This window comes from Athene noctua, chromosome 2, assembly GCF_965140245.1.
Source record: "Athene noctua chromosome 2, bAthNoc1.hap1.1, whole genome shotgun sequence".
NCBI lineage: Eukaryota > Metazoa > Chordata > Aves > Strigiformes > Strigidae > Athene > Athene noctua.
The window spans coordinates 68,088,703-68,115,056 of NC_134038.1; the positions used below are offsets into that span (position 1 = coordinate 68,088,703).

General features: G+C 39.0%; 1 protein-coding gene across 1 annotated transcript in view; it reads left to right on the plus strand.

Moving 5' to 3' along the window:
- Positions 1 to 15,650, plus strand: part of ELP2 (elongator acetyltransferase complex subunit 2) — a 41,509-nt gene extending 25,859 nt beyond the window's left edge. Inside the window, exons 14-22 of the mRNA XM_074899377.1 lie at positions 566 to 635; positions 2,893 to 2,988; positions 3,116 to 3,173; positions 8,007 to 8,079; positions 8,518 to 8,704; positions 10,325 to 10,446; positions 10,947 to 11,089; positions 11,615 to 11,728; positions 12,718 to 15,650. Coding sequence (XP_074755478.1) covers positions 566 to 635; positions 2,893 to 2,988; positions 3,116 to 3,173; positions 8,007 to 8,079; positions 8,518 to 8,704; positions 10,325 to 10,446; positions 10,947 to 11,089; positions 11,615 to 11,728; positions 12,718 to 12,874 — 1,020 coding nt within the window. The 3' untranslated portion in view covers positions 12,875 to 15,650. The remainder of the gene's footprint in view (positions 1 to 565; positions 636 to 2,892; positions 2,989 to 3,115; positions 3,174 to 8,006; positions 8,080 to 8,517; positions 8,705 to 10,324; positions 10,447 to 10,946; positions 11,090 to 11,614; positions 11,729 to 12,717) is intronic.
- The last annotated feature ends 10,704 nt before the right edge of the window (positions 15,651 to 26,354 follow it).

The following is a 26,354-nucleotide window of genomic DNA, read 5'->3' on the forward strand; positions in this document are numbered from 1 at the left end:
TAGAGGCCTTAGACTGGGGGTGTGTGTGTGCGCGTCTCATCCGTTTTCTTACCAAATTATGAACATTTAAATAAATAACATAGTATTTTCAACTGTCACCTAAATTATTAATCCAATTCTGTAAAACAGTCTTTGAACTTTTCAGACAGTGTAAGGAAGAGGTTTTACTGCTATTAAATCTAATCATTTTCCATCTCTGCACAAAGGTCCCCAAGTGTATATCCTAGAATAAATAAAGTTATGGAAGAAAACCTGTAGTTAGGGTTAAGGATGCATGCTTTATAGCAAAACCTTTGAGCTGAGGCCTTGGAAAAGCTTTTTTTACCTGGCAGAATACTGGTCTTTGTTTTGTTCAGGGTATGTTCTGGATGAGTTGGGAGTTTTTCAAAGTGCCCACCTTCACTTCTCTAGAAAGGTCACTTTTTATCATAGGGATTCCTTAAACTGTGGCCTTTGAAATAGGAACCTACCTGACAATCTGTGTATGTGTAACCTTTTTTTGTATTTTTCTTTCTTTTTTTTTAAAAAAAAAAAACCAAACACCAACACAAAAAAAAAACCCCAGCAATCATCTGATCTTCCAGAAGGTGCAACTGTGCCAGCTTTGGGATTATCCAACAAAGCTGTTTTTGAAGGTATGACTAATGAGAAATAATGATGATGGTGCTTCATGTGAAACTTTTTTTAAAATTACTGTTTTAGTGTACATCTTTTTGTTAAGTCTCTATTGTAAGCTTGTCTGCAAGTTTAGCACCTAGAAGTAAATTAACACAAAGTGTTTATTTCTCTGGTAGCACTTAGATATGGTGCTTAAAAATCAAAAAAAGCACAAGTGAGAGTCTTTCCTCCCTTTCTCTGCCTTTGATTTCTCCCCTAAACACCCCCTAATGTCTTGTTCAAACCCAAAATGCTCTTTCCCTGCTTTTCATACTGTCCCACACCCTGTAGGAAGTAACCTCACTCTGCACAGTGCTCCGGAGAGCCTCTTCTGTTGACTGATCTTGAGGAATTTCACGTGGATGCTGGGGCTCATTGCTCTCCTGTGATGGGTCTGGGGTAGCCAGGGCAGGATATTATTTGAATTCCCCCAACTGCTATTGTTCCTGTTTTCTCTGTGCTCACTATCCATGCCTCCCCTCCCCACTGCCCCCCCCTAAGACTGATGAGGTTTAGTCAAAAAAATTAGTATCGATAGTGTACTGTGAAATCTAGGTTCACAGTTGTTAAAACAGAGCTACCTGTTCCTACTTGTGATTTCTCTGTAAAATACCATGACCTCCATGACCTCTAGAGTCCTTTTTACTCTCTCCTCAACTCTTAGCACCCTTGTAGAGGCTTGCAGAAGTAATGATGATTTGAGGGGGATTAGTCACATTTTCTGTTCCAGTGAAAATAGCCATAAACCTCCAGATAAATGATGTTTTGTGAAAGTATTTGGGAAGGCAGAATTAGTTAGCCAGCAGTAACTAATGTTATTGGAGAGGTGTTGGGGATTGCATTGTGGGGGAACAAGGAAGGAAAGACAAACGTCTGTCTAGAATGATAAAAACAACTGAGTAGCGTCTCGAGATGGGGGATGAACTGGTAATCTGGTGTTTAATAAAGTCTCTGGTAAAAATGCACTTACACTGGAGTCTACAAATTGGGTCAGACCCGTTTTTTTCTCCACTTAAAGTTTTATCAGAAGGTGTGAATTAAAAAAGGAAGCATTTTAATAAGCTTTGTCTCCAGGGTCTTCAAAGGCAATGCAGCTAAATTTTCCTCAATCTTCTGTTAGAGAAAGGTAGCTCAGTTGTACTTGAAGTAACATAAAATGTATTTTGGCTAAAACTTTTTTTTCTGATTTCTCATGAGTCCTTCTGCTGAGAGGGAAAAAAAATTCCTTGTAGAGTATCATTACACTCAGAATAACTAATTTCCATTCATTTCATGTGGCACACCCGGAAGCAGCACTATGAGTAGAAAAGCTGTTAAATTTTCCTGCATTGTTCACCATTGCCCACCCAGTGCTATCAGCATTGGTGGCTTAGGTTAAAGCCCCAAGACCTTTCTTGCTTACTCTGCAGAGGAATCTTCATGGTGAGTGATGATCAGATAGTGGTCTCAAATTAGATTGATGTTGCTAATTTCATTTTCAAGAGGAGAGAGGACAGGATGAGTGAGAAGATAATCTTTCTGTTCTGCTTTTTCTGTACCTGCTTTTTTCAACTGCTGTATTTGAAATGTGCATTTGGCAAAAAGTTAGATTCTGTCTGAGAGCAACTGTTGCCAAACTCTGTATTTTTTTTTTTTTCTTAAGTAATATCTTCAAAGTGAAGGGCAGAGTTGAATTTTACCTTAAAATTAACAGGAGTAGTTTCAGTTACTTCTGGTACTTTTTCATTAGCTAAGGACTGAGCCCTCGGTAATTTTGCTAAAGTTTGCAAATTGTAGATACACTTCTGCAAGTAGATAGGACTTTTTATTTAGGGGTCTACACTGAATTTAGGAATTAATCATTTTTATCTGAGATTTTTGCCTTAAACATTTTCAAATGTTTAAGGAAATGTTTAATGTTGGGGAAGCTCAGGTTTGACTCCTGATGACTCTTCTTTCAGATAAATCAAAATCTTTAAGAATCTCTAGGACTGTGCTGATGGAGAGAGGTCAGTCTCAGAATGGAATTAGTCCAAAGATTGGAATTTTTTTTCTTCTGTTCATTCCTATGTGCATTAAAATAACTAGATTCTTGTTACAATGTTACATCATTGTAACTCTGGAAGCAGAGAAACCTAATTTCAATTACTTATATTGTAAAAACAATAGATGTTTTTTACTTGTATAATATATGCTCATATTTTCCTTCCTGTCAAGCATGTTCTCTCTGGCTAATGAAGTCCTTACTTTGAATAGGAGATATGGCTGTTCAACCAGCTGAGGATGAAGAAACATTTAATACCATTTCAAATCAGTATCCTGAGATTTATTTTCAACCCATGATCCTTACAGGTATGAGGTTCATTTCTATTGTGTGAATTAGAGAATTAGGGTCATTGGATATAAACTTGAAACATTATTTAGCTGATTTCAGATTATTTAGTACCATATTTGAGTATGTTGTACAAATGTCTTTTAGAACCTCCCCCAGAGGATCACTTGCTGCAGAATACCTTGTGGCCTGAAATTCAGAAGTTGTAAGTTTTATTTTTCTTTCGTTTAATTTGCAAAATTTCCAGAAAGCTATTGTTAAGTATTAATGTAGTCTGGTCTTGTAACTTTTCCTATTATACTACCTGATTTGACTTTGTATGCAGTGTATTGCTTGTAAAATAAATAAATTATATGTATATAAAAGTTAGGGAACAATGCAGAAATTGGCAATTAGGACTGTCATGTCACACAATTTTATTTCACTAGCTGTTTCTGTACCAGTGAAATATGTATGTTTTTTAACACAAAGGTGTTCTTTTGAGTCTGTAATGATCAGACTTTAATTGTCCCTTTGGATGTTTGTCTTTTGAAAGTCTGTTTAGGGCACTGGTTCCTGTTTCTTTTTTTTTCCCTCCTTGTTCAAAGAGAATAGTAACATTTCAGGTCTTCACTAAGGAACTGTGGCACATTTTCGTGGTATTATTTGTGCTCTGGAATGTGATGCAGTATCTTTCCATGCTGCAGCCTTTATGTCAGTCTGCTCAGCACATATGCTTTGAAAAACCCTTGTCTGTCTGCATAAGGAGTTCTCTGCTTCTTTCCACTTTGTGGAACAGACTTGCAGATCAAGTTTGTCTTTCTGGTATGGAAGTAAAGGCTGAGGCATCAAATAAGAAGTTTTCCCCTAAAGCCTAACAGAATTGTAAGATCACAGAATCATTCAGGTTGGAAAAGACCCTTGGGATCATCAGGTCCAACCATCAGCCCTACTCTACAAAGTTCTCCCCTACACCATATCCCCCAGCATCTCATCCAAATGACTCTAACACCTCCAGGGATGGTGACTCCACCACCTCCCTGGGCAGCCTGTTCCACTGTCTGACCACTCTTTCTGTGAAAATTTTTTCCTAATGTCCAGTTTAAAGCTCCCCTGTTGCAGTTTAAGGCTGTTCTCTCTTGTTCTATTGCTAATTACATGTGAGAAGAGACCAGCACCAACCTCTCTACAGTGTCCTTTCAGGTAGCTGTAGAGAGTGATGAGGTCTCCCCTCAGCCTTCTCCTCCTCAAACTGAACAGTCCCAGCTCCCTCAATCTCTCCTCACAGGATTTGTTCTCCAGGCCCTTCACCAGCTTCGTTTCCCTCCTCTGCACTCGCTCCAGCACCTCGATATCTCTCTCATATTGAGGTGCCCAAAACTGGACACAATACTCCAGGTGTGGCCTCACCAGTGCAGAGTACAGGGGGACTGTCACCTCCCTGCTTCTGCTGGCCACACTATTTCTAATACAAGCCAGGATGCCGTTGGCTTTCTTGGCCACCTGGGCACACTGCTGGCTCATGTTCAGCTGCTTGTCAGTTAGAACCCCCAGATCCTTCTCTCCCAGACAGCTCTCCAGCCACACCTCCCCAAGCCTGTAGCCATGCAGGGGGTTGTTGTGGCCCAAGTGCAGGACTTGGCACTTGTCCTTGTTGAAGCCCATCCCGTTAACGTTGGCCCACAAATCCAGTCTATCCAAGTCTCTCTAGAGCTTCCCTATCTTCATGCAGACTGACATTCCCACTTAACTTGGTGTCATCAAGATGCAATAGATGGAAGCAGCAGCCGAAACAGAATGTGTCTAGCAGTAGAGCAAAGTGATGAATGTTGAGTAAGACTGTGAGGAACTCAGTTTGGGTATTGAATGCTGACAGAGGGTGATGGTTTACAAAGACAGTAGTGTTATGTGGTAATGGCAATAATTGTTTTGTGGTTGCAGGATTTTAGAATTTTTGAGCTGTGTTTTGTTCCTTCTTTTCTAAGATTCACAACAACTTGTAGATAAAGGTTGTCACCTCATTTGTTCCCTAACGATCCCAGTAACATTAGGCTATACTTCCATAATCTTAAAAGGTTTAATATCAAAGTATAGCACAAAGAAACAAATCATCTCAAGCTCTTATGGGTTAATTATCTGAATCTCCCAAAAGAGTGATCTCAGGCAGGAACAAGGAGAATATTGAGCCTTTGCTGATGATTAACAGCTACTTTTATACATTACCAGTTTTGTGACTTCACTTGGAGGGGACGGGAAATAAAAAAACATTGGGAAAATAGTTTGCAGGTTGCCTTCATTTGACCAAGTGGGAGGTTCTGTAGAAGCTCATCTTTACCTTCAACTGGGCAGTTAATCTTCTTTGTATGCTTTTAAGCAATTTTACTGTGTTTGTACTCAAAAGTGCTTCTAAGAGGGAAGCTGGTAGGTATTAGACCATATCTGCACATTTTGTAATTTCCAGCTGTTACATTAAATGCTTCTCCTGTGCTTACTGGGCCCGCTAATGCATCTACTCACGTAAGTAGTTTGATGAGGGATCTTTAAGTGGTGAAAAGGCGCCAAGGCCAAAATTTTTCTTCATTTGCCTTTGACATTTCTCAAAGTCTAGTGAGACATTAATCTTTGATATTCTGCTACAGGACTATTGCCTATCTGCTTTTATATCCTGCATTCATTAAAATAACTGCATTTTATGATGGTTGTCAGGGGACTTACCTGAGCAATTTTTCCTGTTTTTTAGAGATGCTGCTAATGACAGGAGTTCTTTTATGCAAGGGCAACAAGATGTAAAGCATTCAGAGACTTTCAGGTTTTTTTGCTGAGGATAATCTTGAAGGAAATAACATGAAATCGCATAATGTAGATTTCAAGTTGCCATAGCAGCAGAAAAACAGTGTGAGGAACTGACTTGCTAAAAATAGCTTGTTTGTCATTGACATTTGTGTATTCCCAGCTCTAACTTGACACCAAATTTTGAAGGATTAGTGTTGGGATTTGAAAAGTGTTTGCTTGAGTAGGTTTTAGTATGAAGAACTTGCTGAATTTTTTTACATAATCTAACAACTTTAAAATAAAAATATAATAAATCCTGTGAGAGTATGCTAATCTTTATCCTCTTGGAAAATTACCATAGAGAGTTTATATGCAGCAGGCTGAGATTAAAGCCTAAGTGTTGACATAAATATAGATGTTTATATGCATGTGCATTTCATGTAATACACTTGAAAGTCTTGAGAGATCCTTTTTGACACTAGAAAATTACTGTAATCATTTGTCTGGACACTGAAAGTCTAGTCAGTTTACCTCCGCATAAAAAATTGCTATGAATTGCTCATTGCTGAGGCAAAATTGCTTGTGGTTGAAAATGTCATTTTGTTATTCATTCATGCAGTTGCTTCTCTCCATTGTGAACCTTTTTTTGGTGTTGGACTGCATAATGAAGGGATTGGTTTGCATGTATGGGGGGAAGGGTTTTACTGGAGCATCTATACTTGCAAGGCTCATGCACTCTTATAAACAGCATCTCCTATTGCCATTAACTATTCTCTTTACTGGAGGCAGCACTGGGCTGTATAGGCTGTTGGTCTGACCTGTGATAGTCCTTGCAAAAGATGGTATTTTAGGTTTTATTTTAAGAGAAAGATTACATTTTAATGCTTCTATTTAGCAAGAACATAGTTGCATGGAGAAGCTCAAAATGTTTCTGTCAAGTGCTCTTCAATACTACATTTAGGAGATAAAACCAGTGTAACTGAGGAATTGTTTCACAGGTTATTTTTCCTTCATTGAATTTCAGTAATTTTGTACTTTTCATGGAATAAATACTTCTCAGTTTTAGAAAATTGACTTTCAATGATTTTCACTACAAAATAGTCTCCAGGAATGCACTTTAAAAGTAAGCATTATGATAAAACTGCTGGTGGCAGATTATGAGAAAGGCACGTAATAGTACCTTTCTCATTATAAGATACAATGCAATTTGCAAATTAAGATTACATTTAAGCACAGCTACCAAGCCCTCTCCCCCCTGAAGGCTCAGGCAAGTTACTCTTCATGAAAAGCCAGTGCATCCCCAGTCTTCAGCCATGAGTGTGGCAGTCTGTCTATGGGATATGCCCAGCAGCGACTCTTCTGGACCCCAACAGATACTGGCAGTAATTTGTCATTTGAACAGATGGCTGTTTTGGCAGTAAGTGAAATCCCATGAACATCAATCCCATATAAGAACTTCTTTGCAATACTACTGACCAAAACAGTTTATTAAGAGAACTGCCCATCTCTTCAGAGTTAGGAATCAAAGGAAACCACCCCTCACAACTGGTATTTAGCTGATAGCTGTCCACTGTTTATAGATAGCATTTCCAATTTTATTTTATTTCCAGTCTGTTTTGTGACTGATTTTAATTTGTGTTAGTCTGTGTGGCATTTCTGCTTATTAGTTAAATCCCAGTCTGGATATATGTGAGCATGAATTCCAGCAGAACTCATGCAAAGACTGATTAAAAATCTATTTCTGGAGAAAATTAGAAGTTTGAGGTTTTTAGTGTTTTCCTTTTCCAATATGATTCTTGTCCTCTAGTTCAGAAATCTTTCTTTCAATATTTCACAGATCAGGCATCCTTTGGCTGTGTGTTTGTGGTGTATTTCTCTGGTGATCTTCAAGTATGTGGCTTCTGGCTTTTATTTGTAGTGCTAAAATTGCTTTCCAAGGAAGTAAGAATACATTAAACATTGCTTTAGTTTGCTTTGTTAATCATTAGTGTAGCTTCTGCCGTGCTGATGCTTCAGGACTATGGAATGAGCTGGAGAGATTGTTCCATAATCAGTTCCTAAATGTGAAAATTTATACAGATGTTTAAATTCAATGCTGAACATTGTTAGGAATTATTTGGTATATAATACTGAAACTGTGGTGAGAAGTTCCTGGCAGGTGCCTTTCATTTTCATCATCAAAGGGATTTAAATTAACATAAGAACCTCGATGCATACTGCAAAAATGACTGTGGTATACTGCAAAAACGACTGTGGTGTGTTAAATACCTTTTCACATTCATTTCAGGTATGGACATGGATATGAAATTTTTTGTGTTGCTTGCAATAATTCAAACACTGTGATTGCCTCAGCATGTAAGGTAAGAAAAGATTCTAGCACCATCTAGTGAAAAGTGCCACTAAATTTCTAGGGCTGACAGAGCAGGAGTCAGAATTCAGTTTGGTCCTAATTCTGTTCTTTCACTTAAATGTGAAAGATTTTGTATAGATGACAGTTGCCTTGCAAAGGTGAGAGTGAATGCAGGTAAGTTATTTAGTCATAAATTATGTATGATTCATCTGAAGATATTAGTAAGATAAATCCTAACAAAGATAGCTATAAAACATTTTCATGCTGATATATTGTTAGGATTAGGAGAAAGTGGGGAAAATTTCCAGAGGAAAGCTGGGGGAACTTCCCAGAGGAAAACTTGATTGTAAGCCTTACAACAAGCCCCCTAACATCTCAGTATTTTGAAACATGTGACTTCTATATTTGCTTTTGTTAATTCTCACTGATATTTTTTCCATCAATACAGGCTTCCAAAAAAGAACATGCAGCAATTATTTTGTGGAGCACTACTTCTTGGAAGAAACTGCAGAGTTTGCCATTTCACAATCTGACTGTTACTCAGCTGGCATTTTCTCCTAATGACAAATTTTTATTAGCGGTTTCTAGAGACAGGAATTGGTCACTGTGGAGGAAACAAGACTCATCAGAGTCAGGTAAGATACGTGAAGTGGATATACACATTTGAAGACTTTGTAGTTTGTTCAATGTATTTGGCTTCAAAATACTTGAAAGAGAATTGGTAAAATATTTTAATGGACCTTTTCCTTGCAACTTTTAAGAATTAATAGAATTGTAGCCTCCTGTGGCTTTAAGAAGTGCAGTTAATGGAGTACAGGAAAGCTAGAAGGAGAATTAAAATGTGGATAAGAATATAATCAGGCCTTAAATACTGTTTAATTGATAGATGTAATGAAATCTGCTGTTTGTCCTCCTGCCTTCTGCTTGTGATTATATGTTACAGATTTACTGAAATCAAGTATATAGTATGCTGGAGTATAATGCTTGGACTTCCAACTGGTATTCTGTTAAGGAAAACCTTCCTCTCTTGGTGTCTGTGCAGGGCAAGGCTGGAAGGTTCATTGCTACACCCATGTCCAGCATACTGCTGCCTTGACCCTGTTTGCGGGGCATGACACTTTGAGACTCTTGACGGGATTAATCTCTATCTTTGGTGTGGCTTTCTGATAATCCTACACAATTGATTAATTTGACTGGAACTGGCTCTGTCTGGAGAAAAAGCTGATAGTAAAGATTCAGTTGACTTTCTCATTAAGACTTTGAGCCTTGCAAAATCATGAGGAGATTGCTATTGAACATTTTAATGGATTCCTAGAACAGATGCTTGTGCTGAAAATGATTATCATTGCACTGTTGGCTTAAATAGCACATAAACACTACTGGGCTCTGTAGAGTTTTCCTAGAGACTTGGCAGTGAGATTTGGCCCCTTCAGATATGTCCAGTTGTATCCTGGCTTTAGGTTTCTGTTCTATTCAGACTTCTATTCTAAAGCCTGGCGTATTGTCCACAGTAGTTACATGATGTTTCAGGATAAGGAGTATGAATTCGCATAGGAAGTAGAGGAAATCCTCTTCATCTGTTCATCAATAACTTTTCTGTCTACAAAGAACATCACTATCAGTGTAAAACAAAACTGCTGTTATTAGCATCCCAAGAAGTGGTTACTCAAAGTCTGTGCTCCAAAACAATAGACTTTTCTACTTAGGAAAAGCATTCCTATTTACTGATCTGCTGATCAGGTTTATTGCCTGATTGAATGCATGCCTGTCTCTTTGGAAACAGATTAATCTTTACAAATAGATCGATATGATTTGAGCTCTTCGGGCTTTACTGGTAAATAGGAACTGCAGTGAAATTATTTAGGATACATGTACACATGGTAAATGTTGCACTGTACTAGAACTTTGGAAGTCAGTGTTCTTATGAAAAACTCGTATAGAAAGAAGGTGAATGTCTTATACTGGGACTTAAATTCTTTTGAAACAGATATTTGTGTAAAAGATCAAACTGTTCCTTCTGTTTTAGTGCTCTAAAGGCTGTTTGATAAGGTCTGGAACGGGTGCTAATTCTCATTGTGATAGTGTTGGAAAAAATATATTTATGTGGTGCTAAGTATTCCCAATTGCTTTGAAGATGAGCGGAGTAATGTCTGAGTATTCCTGCAGTTCTTGCATAGAGTTAAGTAAGAGTAACAGTTACTTTTAATATGTAAAGTAGTTGAAGCAAGGGTTTTGCTCTATATGTTTTATTCCAGGACCAGTCTTCAGTTGCTGTGCATACACAGACAAAAATACAGCTGTTCACAGTCGAATCATTTGGTCTTGTGATTGGACACCAGATAGCAAGTATTTTATTACTGGCAGTCGGGACAAAAAGGTACTCAATATAAAAGCAATTTTAGAAGACCAGAATTATTTAAAATGTATTTTAGATTAGTAAATGCTGTGTTATAATGAGCTCATATTCTATAAATGCACAAAAAGTTTGTTGTGTGTATTTCCACAGAAATCAGTGAGACTTTCATATGCTAAATTGCTCGAGTATGTATGTACAAGACTGGTCTGCCAGTTGGACTTTCTCTGTGTTTTTCATACAGCAATACAAACATATGTCACATAACTCTTACGGGTCTCTAAATTTTTCTTTAACTTCGATAACAGAATCTGGTTTTGTTGTCAGGATCTTTAATGAAGTCAGGCAGACTGTCGAAAAAGTTGAATCTTTGCAGATAGACATTGTTTACTATTTTTGGTGTCATCCACTTTGTTCTGTGTCCTGGAAATATTTAAAGTAATTTATTTCTTATGTTTTTGTAAATGCATTTACAAGAACATTAAAGTGAAAATTCCTAGATGATTCTGGTTTTTTTTTTTCAGGTTATTATCTGGGGCCAGTGCGATTTATCTGTGACTACTGAAGGGAATATGTTGGATTCAATCAAGCCCTGTTCAACAATACTGGATGCCGGGGATTCTGTTACTGCTGTTGGCATCAGCCGTGTGCTTACTCCCCATGGAAGGTATTGGTGTTTTTCTGTAATACCATTGTGTGTTTAATTTGAAATTAGTATTTTTCCTCTTTTCTGTGGCTAAACAGCTCCCCAAATCTACCCGTCAAATATTTTGACCATTCTTTGACTGAATGATCTCTACTTTTTTCTTTCATCGCCTTCTTTTCAGGTGTATGGTGACTTCTCCAAACAGTGTAACAAGAAAAAAAAAAGGGGGGAAGGGGAATGAACAGACTTGAAATACATTAATTCTTTTGACAATATTGATGTTGTAATAAACTCTTCATTTTTTTCCTAACCAAATATATTTTGCAGGTTTCTGCTTTGCTATTTTTTTTATGAAGAAGCTTTGATTTAAATTGTGATTTTTCTTTTTTTAAAATTTTATTTTAATGGAAGAGTAAATATTGATTTGAAGGGCAAGGTGCAACACAGTGTTTGAGTGCTAGTTCTTTCTAGCTTGCATTAGAGCCAGCTGCACTGAGCTGCCTACTGTAATCTCTTTCAGAACTAATGCTGTTATTTTCTTGACAGATATATTGTTGCAGTAGGCTTAGAGAATGGGAAGATTATTTTGTACACATGGAAACAGAGTGGGCAAGAACCGACACTAACTGATTGGACCATATGTGTCGAGACGGATAACAGGTATGTCTTTTGAATTAAGTTAAGAGCAAGGAAATATTATTCTTGAGACTAATCATGATGAAGTTCTGTTATTATAGTATAAAGTCATATGAAACTGGTTTATTTGTATATCAAAAATGGTTATCCTTTTAGGAAAAGGTTGGTCCCTGAAAGACTAAAGATGTCTTTAAGCAAAACCTGGAAATAAAAATATTGGTCATTTAGATTTATTAAAAGCCCAACAAACCACAGTGAAAACCAAGGGGGAGAGGAGGTTAATCCCCAAAATACTTCATGCCATACAAATGCTTTGAGAAGTATTACCCTTTGTTGGCTCCACTTTTGGGGAAAAAAAAAAAAAAAAGCTTTATTACCTTTAACCGTAAAAATAGATAAAAAATACTGCAGAGGGGTGGAAAAGAATCACTGTCTATATGTCAGCAAAACATTTTGTAGTGGTCAATAGCAAGCTTTCAAGAGCGGTTTCTAGCAGAAACCAAAGGCATAACAAGGTATATGGGGTCCTGCTGTGGTGACAGCTAGAGAAACTCTCTGTAGAGAGACTTTGAATGTTTCACTTGAAGCACTCTCCTAGATTCTTCTTTCATATACTGGCATTGGTAGTACCAGAAATGAAATTCGATGGTGACTTTGGCCTCTGTGTGTTTGAAGTGAGTTGGAAAGAGACACCAGATAACAGGAAATCGCAGGCTAAAAGCCAGAAATCTGTCATATCTCAGTAATTGAGATGCTAGACTGCAGCTTAATGTGGTAAAACTTGAAATCAATAGCTGTTTAAATTATTGATGAGTGAGAGGATAAAATGTCATTAGTGTTAATGGTCCTGCTTATTTTAAGAACTTAATACCTGCTGGTTGTCACAAGTCAGTTTTTCCTCAGTTGGTAGTGTTAACAGAAGAGTACTAATTATATAAATGTTGATGTTTACATTCACATGCCCAGTGGTGTTTGAGATTTTGCAGTTATGTACGGATTTCTTTTTGTTGCAGCCAAAGTCATGCTCTTGCTGTGAAACGTTTATGTTGGAGGCATCATGCGGGCAGAGCTGGACATAATGACCTGAACAGCAGCGAGTGGTTGCAGCTTGCAAGTTGTGGAGCTGATCATTGTGTTAAGATATTCAATGTCAACAGATTTGCTCTTTAGCAAAGACAGCAGGCCTGTCTGTGCAAAACAGATTCACAACGATTTATTTCCTCTTTTAGCCAGTTTGATTGTTGAATTTTCTCTTTTCTGCTGTGGAAAGTGAAACATCTGACATGTAACTTATTAAAACAACTTTTGTGGTAGTTTGAAATGTCAACTATTTTTCTAATTCTGCAGTTCCAGGAATAGGAAATACTTTATATGTTTTGACTTGTGAATATCCTGGAACTGAGGGATGGGAGGTGGGGTAGGGCATGGGAGAAGAATAATGAGACAGTTTTGTTCACTGTTGACTCCAAGGGTATGCAGGAAGCTGCTGGTACTCGGGGGTTCTGTGCTTGGGATTGTGAGTGGAGTACTGAGTTTTTAACTCCTTATTCCTATTAAAATTAACTGTCAGTTGGCCTGCCAGTGCTGATATTGCATGTTTAAGCATGTGCAGTTAACCAGAGATCAAAGTAAAATATACAGCTCTCTCCAGCTGCCTTCTGAATATATATTACAGTCCTGGTCCAAGTCTTAGACCACCTTACTTTAGAAGCAGTAGTTTCTGCTTGCATGCTTGGACAGGCCTGCTTGTTTGTTTTTATTAATTTCTTATGCTGTGCAGAGTGCTGGGCTCATGCTTCTTGGTCATATGGGGCGTGAAGCCTAACTCAGAGACCACTTAAATCTTCTGGTGTCTTCCCTGTGTACCTGTGAGCCCTCTCTGAGCAGAGTGCTATAGAAGGGCTGCCTCTTACTCTGCTTGAGGGTTATCCTCTACAGTTTGGCCTGGAAAAGCTTACAGATATCAGTAAGCAGGAACTAAAAGGTGGCAACCATTCCTTACACTGCCTTTGGACTCTTCCTGTCTTTTGAATTCCTTATCTATTCTGGTGAAAACAGGTTAACTGAGTTGTCAATGTAATTTAAATAGAATGGTAATAGATGGTGAGTACTTAAGAAAGAAACCTTTACTTCAGCAGGTCTCTATCTGATTCCAAAGTCTAATTTAGAAATCAGTTAAAATTTGGGAATTCAATTACTTTTGTTCTAGAACCACGTGCTACCTGAACTGCTAGTGCAGAAGTAACTTGAATTGTGTTTAACTTTTTACTGCTGCATCTTTAGATAGAGTACAGTTCTTACAGTGGGTCAAACTCTTTTCAGAATAATTATTTTTTGAAGATTTTTATATTTTCACTTCTTATTTTCAATTCTGGTTTTCGTCATTAAAAAGAAAATCCTTTAAAATTAGAGGAATAAAAATGTGACTTCTTATTAAAGATGCTTTGCTACATTTAAGTTGTGATACCCAGTGCTTTCCTTACATGTGTGCTTTAAGCATTTGAGTAGTGTATTTTACTTGTCCAGGAATTTTTAAACAACCGTAGACTGTGTCCTGGCAAAAGAAAGACATAACTTATCACTCATAAGATTTCAGAAGGCTGCCAAAAGTGGAACTTTTTTCTATGACACAATTGTAATTTAATATCTTACCTACAACTTGATGATAATACTACAATTGGAAAGTATGTCTTGCCATGCGGCCACTCTTGCATATAGGCAAAAGTGAACTATCATACTAGTTGTCCCTCTCTCCTATTTTGTGAAATTCTCTCGTTAAACAAGCATCAGCTGTTACATGATTGAGTAATCCATTCCATTACCCCTGGGACTTGTGGGACTCAATCTCATTGAAGAATATACCTCATTGTTCCCACTTTACATCAGACTAGTCTGTTGATCTCCAAAGTAAATGTTTGTAACAGACACTTTTTATTTTCAAGTTAGAACTTGTCAAGAGACACTTTGACACATAACACTGTACATAAAAAAATAAAATTATCATCTTTGTTCACATATCACTTTGCTATAACACAAGCACAATTTTTATATACACCTTTATCTTCTCAGTAAATCCACTAAAGCCTTTTCAAACCATCATGTAAATCAGCATCGGGGTAGCAAGTCAGATACAGATTTCATTATCTGAACTAATATAAAAAAATTATTTGGATCGATGTAAGTGTGATATCAAGGAAAAATCAGTGTTATAGTGATCATTCTGGGGATATCATTGGCTGCCTAATGAAGAACAGCGTTCTTTAAACAGCAAAATAGTACCCTTTAAGCTTATTATAAGTGCCTAGAAAATTTAGGGTTTGTTCAGTTTGTTTTAAAAAATGAAGAAAAGCAAACATTTGCCAGACATTTCCTATATTCATTCTACTTCATTATTCTTGTTATATTGGTTTGATAAATATTTCTGGAATCAATTGCCTTCTTTCTATATTTCCTTTTTGTTTTCTTCCCCAAAACTGTCTTAATTGGGTTTTTATTTGAAAGAATCTACTGTTGGTTTTGTTCACTGAATGGCTACCACTTCTGTTTTCTTCCATGTGCTTTTGTATATACCTACTCAGAGAGACTCTAATTCATTAAAAGTAGTGCATACATTCATGTAGTATTTAATACATTAAAAAAAAAAAGGGCTTCAGTCATATTCACCTGACTGACCCGACTGTAGTCCTGTTTACCTACCGAGATGGCTATCTTCTATATGTATCCATTTTTATTCTACATTTTCTTCTATGCTCTGTTGTTGTCTCTTGTGAAATGCTGATGTCTTTTGTGAAATGCCATGCCTCTTTTCATTCCTACCCATCCTTTTTTTTTTTTTTTATTTTTTTAAAATATGATTATTCTTCATGGCCTCCTCTCAATGAAAACTCTAATTGTGCTCAGGTGTATTTTGGAAGATGGAGTTAGCCTCTGTACTTTGCAAGTTGCTTGTATCACTCTTTTTATAGCAGATAGTAAAGCGTCATACAATAAAACCAAAGTTGAGGTAAATGTGATCTTATTTCTTTCCATTTATCTTCAAGACTATCAAATAGTCCTGCCAACTCCAATCTTAGGAAGCTCTGACTTTTCACAACAGAGCCTCTGATATTGCAATTTTTTTTTTCTCTTAACGATGTGATGCAAGATACATCCAGTGGTCAGGGGTGAAAACTGGCTGTCTGGAATTGGGGTGGTCCCAGCTTTGCACTACCATTTCCTGCCAGTCCTAAGGTAAGGTGTAAAGGTGGTGTTCAAGTGATGAAGGCCCAGAGGCAGATGGTACTCATCAGAATGCACCTGTCTATAGCAATCTAATAGTCTGCATGAATTTTCTAACTATAGCATTACATATTTCTGAGTTTCTGTCTTCGTTTCTGTTAACCAGTTTGGTCAAAGGCAGTGTGTTTACATTAAACCGCTGTGATCTAGCAGGACACAAAGCTGTCGCAGTATCCCCTATAAACTGAGGCTCTCCTTAGTGCTACTTACGCTTTACTGTACAGGATTTTTTTAACCAACCTTTGCATCCAAAATGCACAGAACTGTGTCTATGCAGGTTTAGAGAGCTAAGCTGCTTAGTGCCTCTGCAGCCCTCATGTGCCACTTTCTGAAGTACCATGGGCTGATTGACATATGCATTCATGTACCTTACCACTAAATTATAGCGTATGTTTAAATGTTGCTATAAGCACAGACACAGATGAGGCCTTGTTTCCCACGGATTTAGACCCTTTGCAGATTGTGATTTTTCATCAGTTTTCTTGTGATAAGTTACTTTTTACAGTTTTTATGTGTGGATTTTCGTCTCCAGCATGTGACCTCAAGGTGCAGCATCTTGTCTGATGGATTTTTTTTTTCTTCTATTTCAAGCCTATAAAATCTGTGGATTTTTATCTTTGAACATTTTACCTTTCAGACAGACGTGGGTTGAAATGATCCAGTTGATTAAAATAACACGTAAGGATGTGTGCCCATGTGTGTAAACTGAGAGACAAGATTGGTGTACTCTTAAGAGTACCCAGGTAAAAAACCCAATTTACAAATATGTAACTAAAGCTCTGACGAAATATCAACACTCAGCTCATTTTGCCCTTATGTAATTAATGTTTTATCTTTTAATGATGGGCTCTGCCAGTAGGTTTAAAGCTTGCATGGTACTGAAAGAAAAACAATACAAAATATCTATTTTTAAAACCCCTTTATTGTTTTGTCCATGTGGTTGCTATTGGAAAATATCACAATAATGACATCGGGTTTTACCCCCAAAATCTCAATTCCAGGAAGCAAATTGTTTCCTACACTGCAATTGGTGGGTAAGTTTCCAAATTATTTCTTTTTTCATTTTAAAATATCAGCTGTTGCATCTTTCTGCATCAACTCTATATAGCCATAAATATATTTCAAAAGCCTATAATCATCTCAGCCTGAAACTCGGTGGCATCTGCTTTCAAATACTACACAACATAGTGTTTTATTTCCACTCAAATTTTCATTGTAAGGTTGTATTAGTGTTTTATTTCCCCCTACCTGATTCAAAAGCGATGTAAATAAGCTGGTGCCATTAGCCTCTCCAAGCTGTCCCATTAAAGAGCACCTGGAAAATGAACCATTAGGAAGGAGAGTGTCATGTTCTGCAGGGGGAAATCTCAATTCTGGCGTCTTTACATGGACAAAAAAAAGGTCCGTTTATCACTGAGCAAAGATGTTTAAAGACTTCTTTAAACTTACAAATTAAAGAGCTAATATATGGGAAAGACAAACAATTTATTGTTTCTCTGAGGCTTTTTCCTCTGCTTTAGTGAACATATAAGAGCCCTTATACATCATCTGCTTCTGAAAATGAAGCTCTAGAATTATTCAGAGATCAAAACTTAAGACTTGATACTAGTCGAGTAAAATTATTTTTTTGTTGATTATAAAACATTATGCACTAGAAGACTACAGTTTATTACACTTTCTTTTGGACTAGTCTGAAATAATGCTTTAAGAAATGAGCTGTTGTCAATGTACATGCTACTCTGAAATTCTCTGCTCACTGTACAGTGCCATTGAGAATGGAGTTGAAAAAAATTGATGGGATAAAGTTTTGCAAAGAATATTCTAATACCTCTTGATATATTTGAGGTAAAGCCATCCCATCAATATTTTAGATGTACACTATCAAAAGTATTTTACTGGCTTTATGCTTGCTCTGAGGAGACTTCATAGCCAAGGATATGAACAGACTGTTTTATGTAGTCAGACTCGAAGGAGTAGGATTGTTTTGTCTTACAGTAGAGGCATCTGTGAAAAAGCAAGCAAGAAACGGCATGGGTATTGTTTATAATCTGAGATCTATAACTAAAATAAAATTATTATTGATATTATCCAAAGTCATCTTAAATCTGTCAATCCAGGAGGTGGGCATCCTCAGGTCCGTGTTGGACCAAAAAGTTGTGCTGTCACTGACTTTAGTGTCAAGGATGCTGTGGAGTCCACTGGGATCTGGAGGACAGAACGAGCTGCTTGTATAAACTGGGAAGATGAGAGATGCTGACATTCAGCCCTAGAACACCTGCCTGGGCTCGACGTGGCAGGCTTGCTAAATGATTCTGCCCGCAGCGAGCTATCAATTGTGCCCATTTTTCAGTTATGAAATGGGAAAGAAGGAGCAGGTTCCATGTAATACTAAGCCTTAAAAAACCCCTGTATAATCTTCTGCTGTCATCTGTCTTGTGGGCTGGACTCCAGAAGTAACTAGAAGCTGGTGAAAATTTCAAGGAAGTCAATTATTGAGCTCTCAGCTATTGAAAACACCACTTTTGCAACTCTGAGTAATCTCTGTTTTCCCAAATATTTTACGGGAAGAAATAAGAATGCTCCGAGGCTCACTGCCGATTGCAGCTATTGCGGAGATGAGGGAAGAGGAGGAAACAGCTGTGTCCTCATTTAGACTCGAATCTCACTTTAAAGAAGTGGCTGTTGCAAATAAGGAAACTTTAAAATAACTGAAATGGGCAGCAAAAATATTGCTTGCTCTGTTTTAAGGAGCATCTGGAGCTGTACAAAGGATGAGACAAATCTCTGACAGTACAAAAATCAGAATTTGCCTTTAGTGCATTAGGAAGCTGTTGGAGGTGGGAGTTGCTGAGCACAGTTTAGCAATGCTCTACTACTGCTCCTTTACCAGCAGTACTTTATCAGGATCTGCGGTGGTAGTTTTGAGGTGGTAGGGCGTTGTGTTTACCCCACACCTTTCCCAGATCTTGACCCTCCAACCATTCCCGCTTTTTCCCTGTGTAGCAGCACATCTTCATACTGTTGTGGGACCTTCCTTCAGTCACTCCAGGGGCTGCCTTTGTGCCTCTGCCAACCACCAGATTTTTCTGATAGAAAGCCTGAGGGCTGTGGGCTCCCTTTGCCAGTCCCTGATGCTCATACTCAAGCACAGCTCCTGCTCTTACCTTGTGTGACCAGCTCTGGTGACTGCATCTGAGTAGCTTGTGTTCAATGGCATTTTTAAACTTTGCTAGCATCATCGTTTTATTTTCTGCAGTAATTCATCTATGTTGTAGTGCAGTCATAAAGCTAAAAATGATCTCTCGCTCTTTCTGAAAGGAATTTAGAGTAGACCATATGACAAAGCTTGATGCTGTAAAATAACAGGGCTAGTTCCAGTACCCCGGGGTACCTGTACCAACCAGGCATTGCCCTAGACTTGGAGCTCTCTGAGAGCTGCTCAATGTAATTGGTGTTTGCCTGATTCAGCCAACATTATTGCTGTACAGACAAGAGGAGAGGAGGTGTTATGCTTGAGGTAATTGCCATGTTACAGTAGTGTCACCCTTACATAGACTCTAGCCGATCCCAACTGAAATAACAAGGGATGCAGCAACCAGATTTTTTACTGCAGAGAAGCTATTTCCCCTTGAACCAAGAGCTTGTACAAACAAGGATGCCTGATCTTGTGGGTTTTTTCCTAAGCCTTTTTACTCATCTACTGTTCTTCTAAAGGCGTTTTGTGCTCTTAGTCTCTTCTCCATTCTTGCAGGCCCCTCAATCCTCATATAAACAATCTTTATGTTCTCAACATCCTCTTCTCCCTTCCTATTGTTCTTGTAAGATAATCTTATGCTTTTTAATACATGATCCTAAGAGAGTTTATGCATATCTAGTATAACATCCTCTTGGTATTTTCTCTTCTGCCTTCTATGTCTCTGTGTCTGATTCTTCCTTTAGGTTTTAGGCTTTTGGTATTTACACGGGCTGTCCAATCTCATTACCTCCTTTTTCTCTGACAGCAAATTACTGGCATATGTGTGAGCAGCATACCCTCCCTTGCTAAAGCATAAGTTGTCTACCTGCCACTGGGGGGAATTCTTCTCCTCTACAAAAATGAATTGATTACAGTTTCCCCAAGGGAAGCCCTCCTGGTGCTTTTCAAGATAAAGTAATCGTTATGTTTGCCTTTCTGTTTCATAATCTCGGAGAGTCTCCATCCTAGGAGTTTTCATATAAAGACATGCCTCAGAGAATATCTGTACTCCACAGACACACTTTTTAGAGCATAGGAGCTTTCTGCTCTTTAAGCTCTTTGCTTTGACATGGTAGGCAGTCCTATATGGGACAGTCACCTATCGGTTCTCTACATGCTACAAGTTGTCATCGCTGTCTGCAGAGAGCACGGAGCTTCACCCTGTGTTTCTCTGCAGAAGAGGTTCAGCCAGGGAGACTGAAGAAGCTGCAGCTTGGGGAAGTGCCTAAGATGTCTGTAGGTTGCTCTGTGTATGTCTTCAAGGTGAGTCTGTCCAACCTACACTGGCACTAAAGGTGCAATGTAGGAACCTACCATGGGTGCTTTGGTCAAACTTCCATTTCTTTGGTGCGTGCATATGGTCTTTCTGTATCACAAACATTGCTGTGCCTTCAGTAACAGTCCCAGTTCACTAAGCCCATTGGTATTAGTTGAGGTGGGAGCCTCTCTGTAGCTGGTGAGAATTGATTCAGGCTGGTAGACTGCCCCTATAGTTATAGCTACATGAAATGTAGTGTGGTAAAGCAAACAAAAAGGTGTAAATACTGTTTCTGGCTAGCTACTACTAGTCTAAGGACAGCTTCAATATTTTCTACCCATCAAAAATAATTTGGGTATGTTTTATCATGTAAAAAGTATTATCATAACTCAAAACAGCATTTATGTCTGGGCTGTGAAATTCTGCAATTCCCATTAATTGCTCAGGAATGCATTTCTGTAGGTTAGTGGTACTGAAAGTTAGCACAGAGCTTTCATTAACTAAAATAAAAGCAGACTGTGTTCACAGAGCAATAGGGTCATGGGATTATTAAAATTGAAAGAGAGGTCAGGAAATCTTTAGTCCAAACTTCTGCTCCAGGCAGGGTCAGCTATGAGATCAGACCAGGCTGCTCTGAGCTTCATCCAGTCTAGTCTGGAAAAATCTCAAAGGGTGGACACTGTCCAGCCTCTCTGAGCAACACGTTTCTTCACGGTGAAAAAGTTTCTTCTTATATCATAGAATCATTCAGGTTGGAAAAGACCCTTGGGATCATCAAGTCTAACCATCAGCCCTACTCTACAAAGTTCTCCCCTACACCATATCCCCCAGCATCTCATCCAGACGACCCTCAAACACCTCCAGGGATGGTGACTCCACCACCTCCCTGGGAAGCCTGTTCCACTGTCTGACCACTCTTTCTGTGAAAATTTTTTTCCGAATGTCCAGTCTGAACCTCCCCTGCTGCAGTTTAAAGCTGTTCCCCCTTCTTCTGTCACTAATTACCTGTGAGAAGAGACCAGCACCAACCTCTCTACAATGTCCTTTCAGGCAGCTGTAGAGAGTGATGAGGTCTCCCCTCAGCCTTCTCCTCCTCAAACTGAACAGTCCCAGCTCCCTCAATCTCTCCTCACAGGATCTGTTCTCCAGGCCCTTCACCAGCTTCGTTTCCCTCCTCTGCACTCGCTCCAGCACCTCGATATCTCTCTCGTATCGAGGTGCCCAAAACTGGACACAATATTCCAGGTGTGGCCTCACCAGTGCAGAGTACAGGGGGACTGAACCTGCTCTTGTTTCAGCATATGCCCTCTCTTTCATCTTCCTGCAACTCACCACTGAAAAGGGCTGGGCTCCATCTTCTTCACAGCCTCCTCCTAGATACCAGAAAGCTGCTACCAGGTGCCCCCAAAGCCCACTCTTCCCCAGGCTGAACCAGTCCTGTTCCTCTGCCTTCCCTCATAGGGAACTGCTCCAGCTCCCTCACCATCTTGTTAGCCCCCTGCTGCACTTGCTCCAGTTTACATCTTTCCAGTATTGGAGGACCTAAAACTGGGCCAGTAGACAAGGATTCATTACAGTAGACCAGTCTAAAGTCTTTTACAGTTTCCTCCCCTATGAAGTCCAAGTTTATAATCCTTTCTACTTTAAACTAGCCTTATCACATGCCTTTCCTACAATATTATTTTGCACATGCTGGACTGTGTGTGGTGGCACTTCAATCCTGAGACTGAGCGCTGCAGATTTTAACACGTGTATCTATAGAGCTGGGGCCTTCCCTATACCCACTGTGCAGCATACACTGACATCTCTGCAAGATGTGACCATGTGGCAAATGTACAGGCAGAAGAAAGAGATGATGATTTGGCTCTGGCTAGAAGCTCTGCTCATCTCCTGCCTCCATCTGAATGTGGGGTGCCTGCCCAGGGAAGCATGGCATCCAGCCCAAGATGGTGTCCAGAGCCCACAGCAGAGCTGCAATCCATACTAACTGTTTCCCTGTGACCTGGGGTGGCCAGCACAGACATTTATTTAGATAATCAAGAGATAACTGTATTACACCCAGGAACTATCATATTGGTGGTAAAGCCAAACAGCCCCTCACCCTACAAATCCTGTATTTAAAAAGTACTTATCTGCTGTCTCAGAGGAAAAAGAATGGATGCTATTTTAAATGCCTTAACTATGGTCATTTAACTGAAAAATCTGTGAGTTTATTGCTTCCATATGCCTACGACCGCCAGGTGGCAATATAAGAAAAAGGATTAGTGCGTGTCTCCAGCACCTGCCATGTATACCCGAAAAATTGAAATAAATTACAAATACATTTGATGACAGGTATTTGGTCTCCTCTGAGTTGTTTAAATACAGTGTTTCAGTGATAAGCATTTATCATCATGAAATGCTGATTTTGAAAACATTCTTTCTTCTGTCTTCATCCTGCAGTTGGGAAACTGTACAACTTCAGAAAGTGATAAGCACCTCCTAATCACACAGGGTCTTATTGTCTGTCATATACATTCTCCCTCACCCCAAAATCTCAGTCTGAAGAGGATATAAAAAACTGTAATCTTTTTACTTTACTTTATTAAAGTGTAAAATGGAACTGACTTTCCTGCATGTGTTTTGTATTCTGAAAGGTGGTCTAACCATGTGGATGCCCCAGGAAAGGTTTAAGCTCATGAAGTCCCATGCACCTCCTGAAGGCAGCTGTGATTTGTAAGCAAAGAGTAATGATATCAGATCATATGATGAAACTCTTCCAGACTCCAGTGACTTATGTTTCAGGAACATGTTAAACCAGAGGAAGCGCCCTTGTGCCTGTTAGCTATCAATGAATTTCCTTTTTGTTCCATGGGTTTGTCCAATTGCTTCTGAATCCATGTAAACCTGTAATTCCCCCAGTGATTAGGGGGAAAGAATTCCCCAGGTTAAGTCTGTGCTAGTAAGATGCATGTCTCTGTTGTTTTAAACATTTAATGCCTCCTTGTTATTGTATTAGTAAAGAAAAGGCTTAGTTGTTTTTCACTGTCTTGTAATTCCTGATTTTATCGACCTCTAGCATATTCCCCACCCATGGATTTCTTTTCCAGTTTGAAGAGTCCTGCTATAATTAAGTGTCCCTTTTATGGCAGCTGTACTCTTCCTTTTCTTCGAAGTTACTGCCTCTTCCCCAGCACTGCAATATTTCTAACAATAAAGAGGTATTTATTACTCTTTTTGCATCTTTTAATTTATGAATATTTGTCCAGGAGTGCTTAGTTGACCAAACTCTTTATTTAAAGTACTGGAAAATAATCTTATTTTTAATTTTGAAACAAGTCAAAACTTTGTCATTCAAAGCATTTAAAATACATGATGCTGTCTTTTAGGTATTTGTGACAGAGTGCAGCTTCTTGTTCTTGAACTGTTTTGTTCTTTCCTCATTTAAGTCATAAACTGATTTTTCTAATATCATTCCGGTCTGGAGTGACAAGTTGCAGAGGCCTCAGAATCACTGCATGATGTGGAATGATTAGCACTTGCTGTTAAAGGATAAACCTAATACTAAAATAACAGGGTAGCTGCAACCCAAGACTGAAGGTACTGGCAGCATATGTTTGGGATGTCTGTGTAGCAGCTGATATTATGCCTCCTGCATATTTGCAGCTCCGTCAAAGAATCAGTCAATCACGGTGGTGAGAATTTCCTTTATTGACTCAGTAAAAATAGAGGAGGCTGGTGAGTGACTTCTATGATTCGGTGAGAGCCTTTCCAGCCACGTCAGGAGATGGGTTTTCACACTGTGTGGAAGGCCTCCCAACAGACATGACAAATGCCAGAAACCTTTTCCAGTTGACCTTGCCAACAAAATTAGCTGAGAGGAAAAAGTCTCCATAGGATTTTTACAGGTTTTAAAACAAAAAATATCCTTGATTTTTTAAGTCCAGGGGAAAGTGCTCCAGCTGTTCAGCTTGTCCTTTTGTATAACATAGGAGGGACTTCTTGTACCCTGATGAGCTACTGAGCAGCGCAGTGACTTGTGGGTTTTTTTCTGTGGCAGCATTTTGTCAACCAGGAAGATCTTTTAAAAAGCAAATGAAGTTTGAAACATGTCATTGCTCCTCCACAACTCACTATAATGCGTCTAAAAGAGGTTCACCAAAAGAAAGGAAGGGCTTGCAAGATTGTGCTGTTGGTCTTAGAGATGTGTTCTGTTATGGCATCGAGGGGATTAACCACACCAAAATGTGTTCTACTAACCATTAAGAAAAGTAATGTAAAAAGGTAGTGCCCACTCGTCTCCAAATGTCTTGAGGAAGCAAATGAATGTTTTGTTTTGATACGCCTCTGAGAGGAAACAAATGTTAGAAAAGCATTGCCCAGAGTTGTTCCTATCTCATCCTCCCCTGATGGCTGTTTGATTTGAGAACTGGTATTCCAGTCACAGGCAAAGAGCCAGTCCAAACTGGGCAATAATACCTGATTGCAGCCCAAGCACAGCTTCAGTGTGGCAGAACCACAACAGATGAAAATGTCACAGCGTTTTGAGATTTGCCTGAGAACTCAGTGGTTGCAAACCCCCTGCCTGTGGTGATGACTGTGATGTGTGTGTGTGTGGAGCCTGTTCTGCACCTTGTGCTTCTGTGTAGGTGTGGGAGAAAGGTGAACATATGCTTTTGAAGAAGCTCTTGTATTCCAGTTTTCTTCTAAAAGTGCCATAAGTGCTGAGTTACTGGGACATAGTTTACTCTGTGATAAGAGTAGCTCTTGACAGAGCTGCTGGTGTGGCAGGCTCAGAGGTCAATGTGGAGGCTGAGGTGCTTTTGGATCTGGGATTCATATTCAGCACTGTTCCCTCAGCTAGTGATGGTGACAAGCCTGATCTTCCTACAGCTGGGCTGCAAGGGCTTGGAGTTGTTCTTCTTTGGGGTCTTTTTCTTCCAGACATCTTTCCACCTTGTACCTCAGCCTGATGGAAACCCTTTTTTAGGCATGTACAATATTTTGTCAACAGGGTGGCATCTGAAACTGCCAGAATTATGACTTGGATTCTGATGCCATTCCCATGTTCAAATCTCAAAGCACTTTGACATGTCGCATGGCATTGTGTTTGCAGACGACCAATTCACCTCGGCTTTGGAAAGCACACCATGTCCCAGGCAGACGTTCTCTTTTTTGTCATCAGTTGTTGGCTAATATAAACAATATTCACTTCCCAAGTGGCACAGATATGCAAATGAACCTTTCATAGGATAATGGCCATATGAATCTTTGCTAGCAGGCATTCACGACATGTGGAGGCATGTTGGTGCCAGATGCTAGCAGGGTTTTGGCTGTGCTATTCTCTTTTCCAGTAGGATAGTCAGTACCAGGCTATTTTGGGAGATCCACTGCAGGCCCAGATCAGTGATTGGTGCTTTTTTAAAAGCTTCAGGCAATAGCACTCTCCAGGTTGCCACAGGATTAACTGGCCTCTACACAGTGTCATTCTGCTTCCTAAAGCCCTTGGCTTGTCTAGCTGCTATGAAGTCTTTTACAAACACCAAACCAATGTCATGTTGCAACATCTCTGAGATGTGAGTCTCTCATGACAAACAGAATAATGCATCATTCTTAGAGAAACCTTCTGGGGAATCATGTTGTGATGGGATGAGCAAAGCTGTAACAAAATCATCAGAGTTTTTTTTGTCTTTTCAAACTAGGGTAAAAACTTGTATCACTTTATATAGTCTTTTAGAATGAGGTAAAACCACTCATACTGGTATACATGGAGCTGTACAATTTTTGCTTCTTTATTTGTCACATTAAAAGACTACCTGATATATTGAGGTCTGTTGCTTTATCAGACACGGGAAAACATTAATCTGGTTTTCTTTTTATTTCTTTGAGGCTTAAAGCTC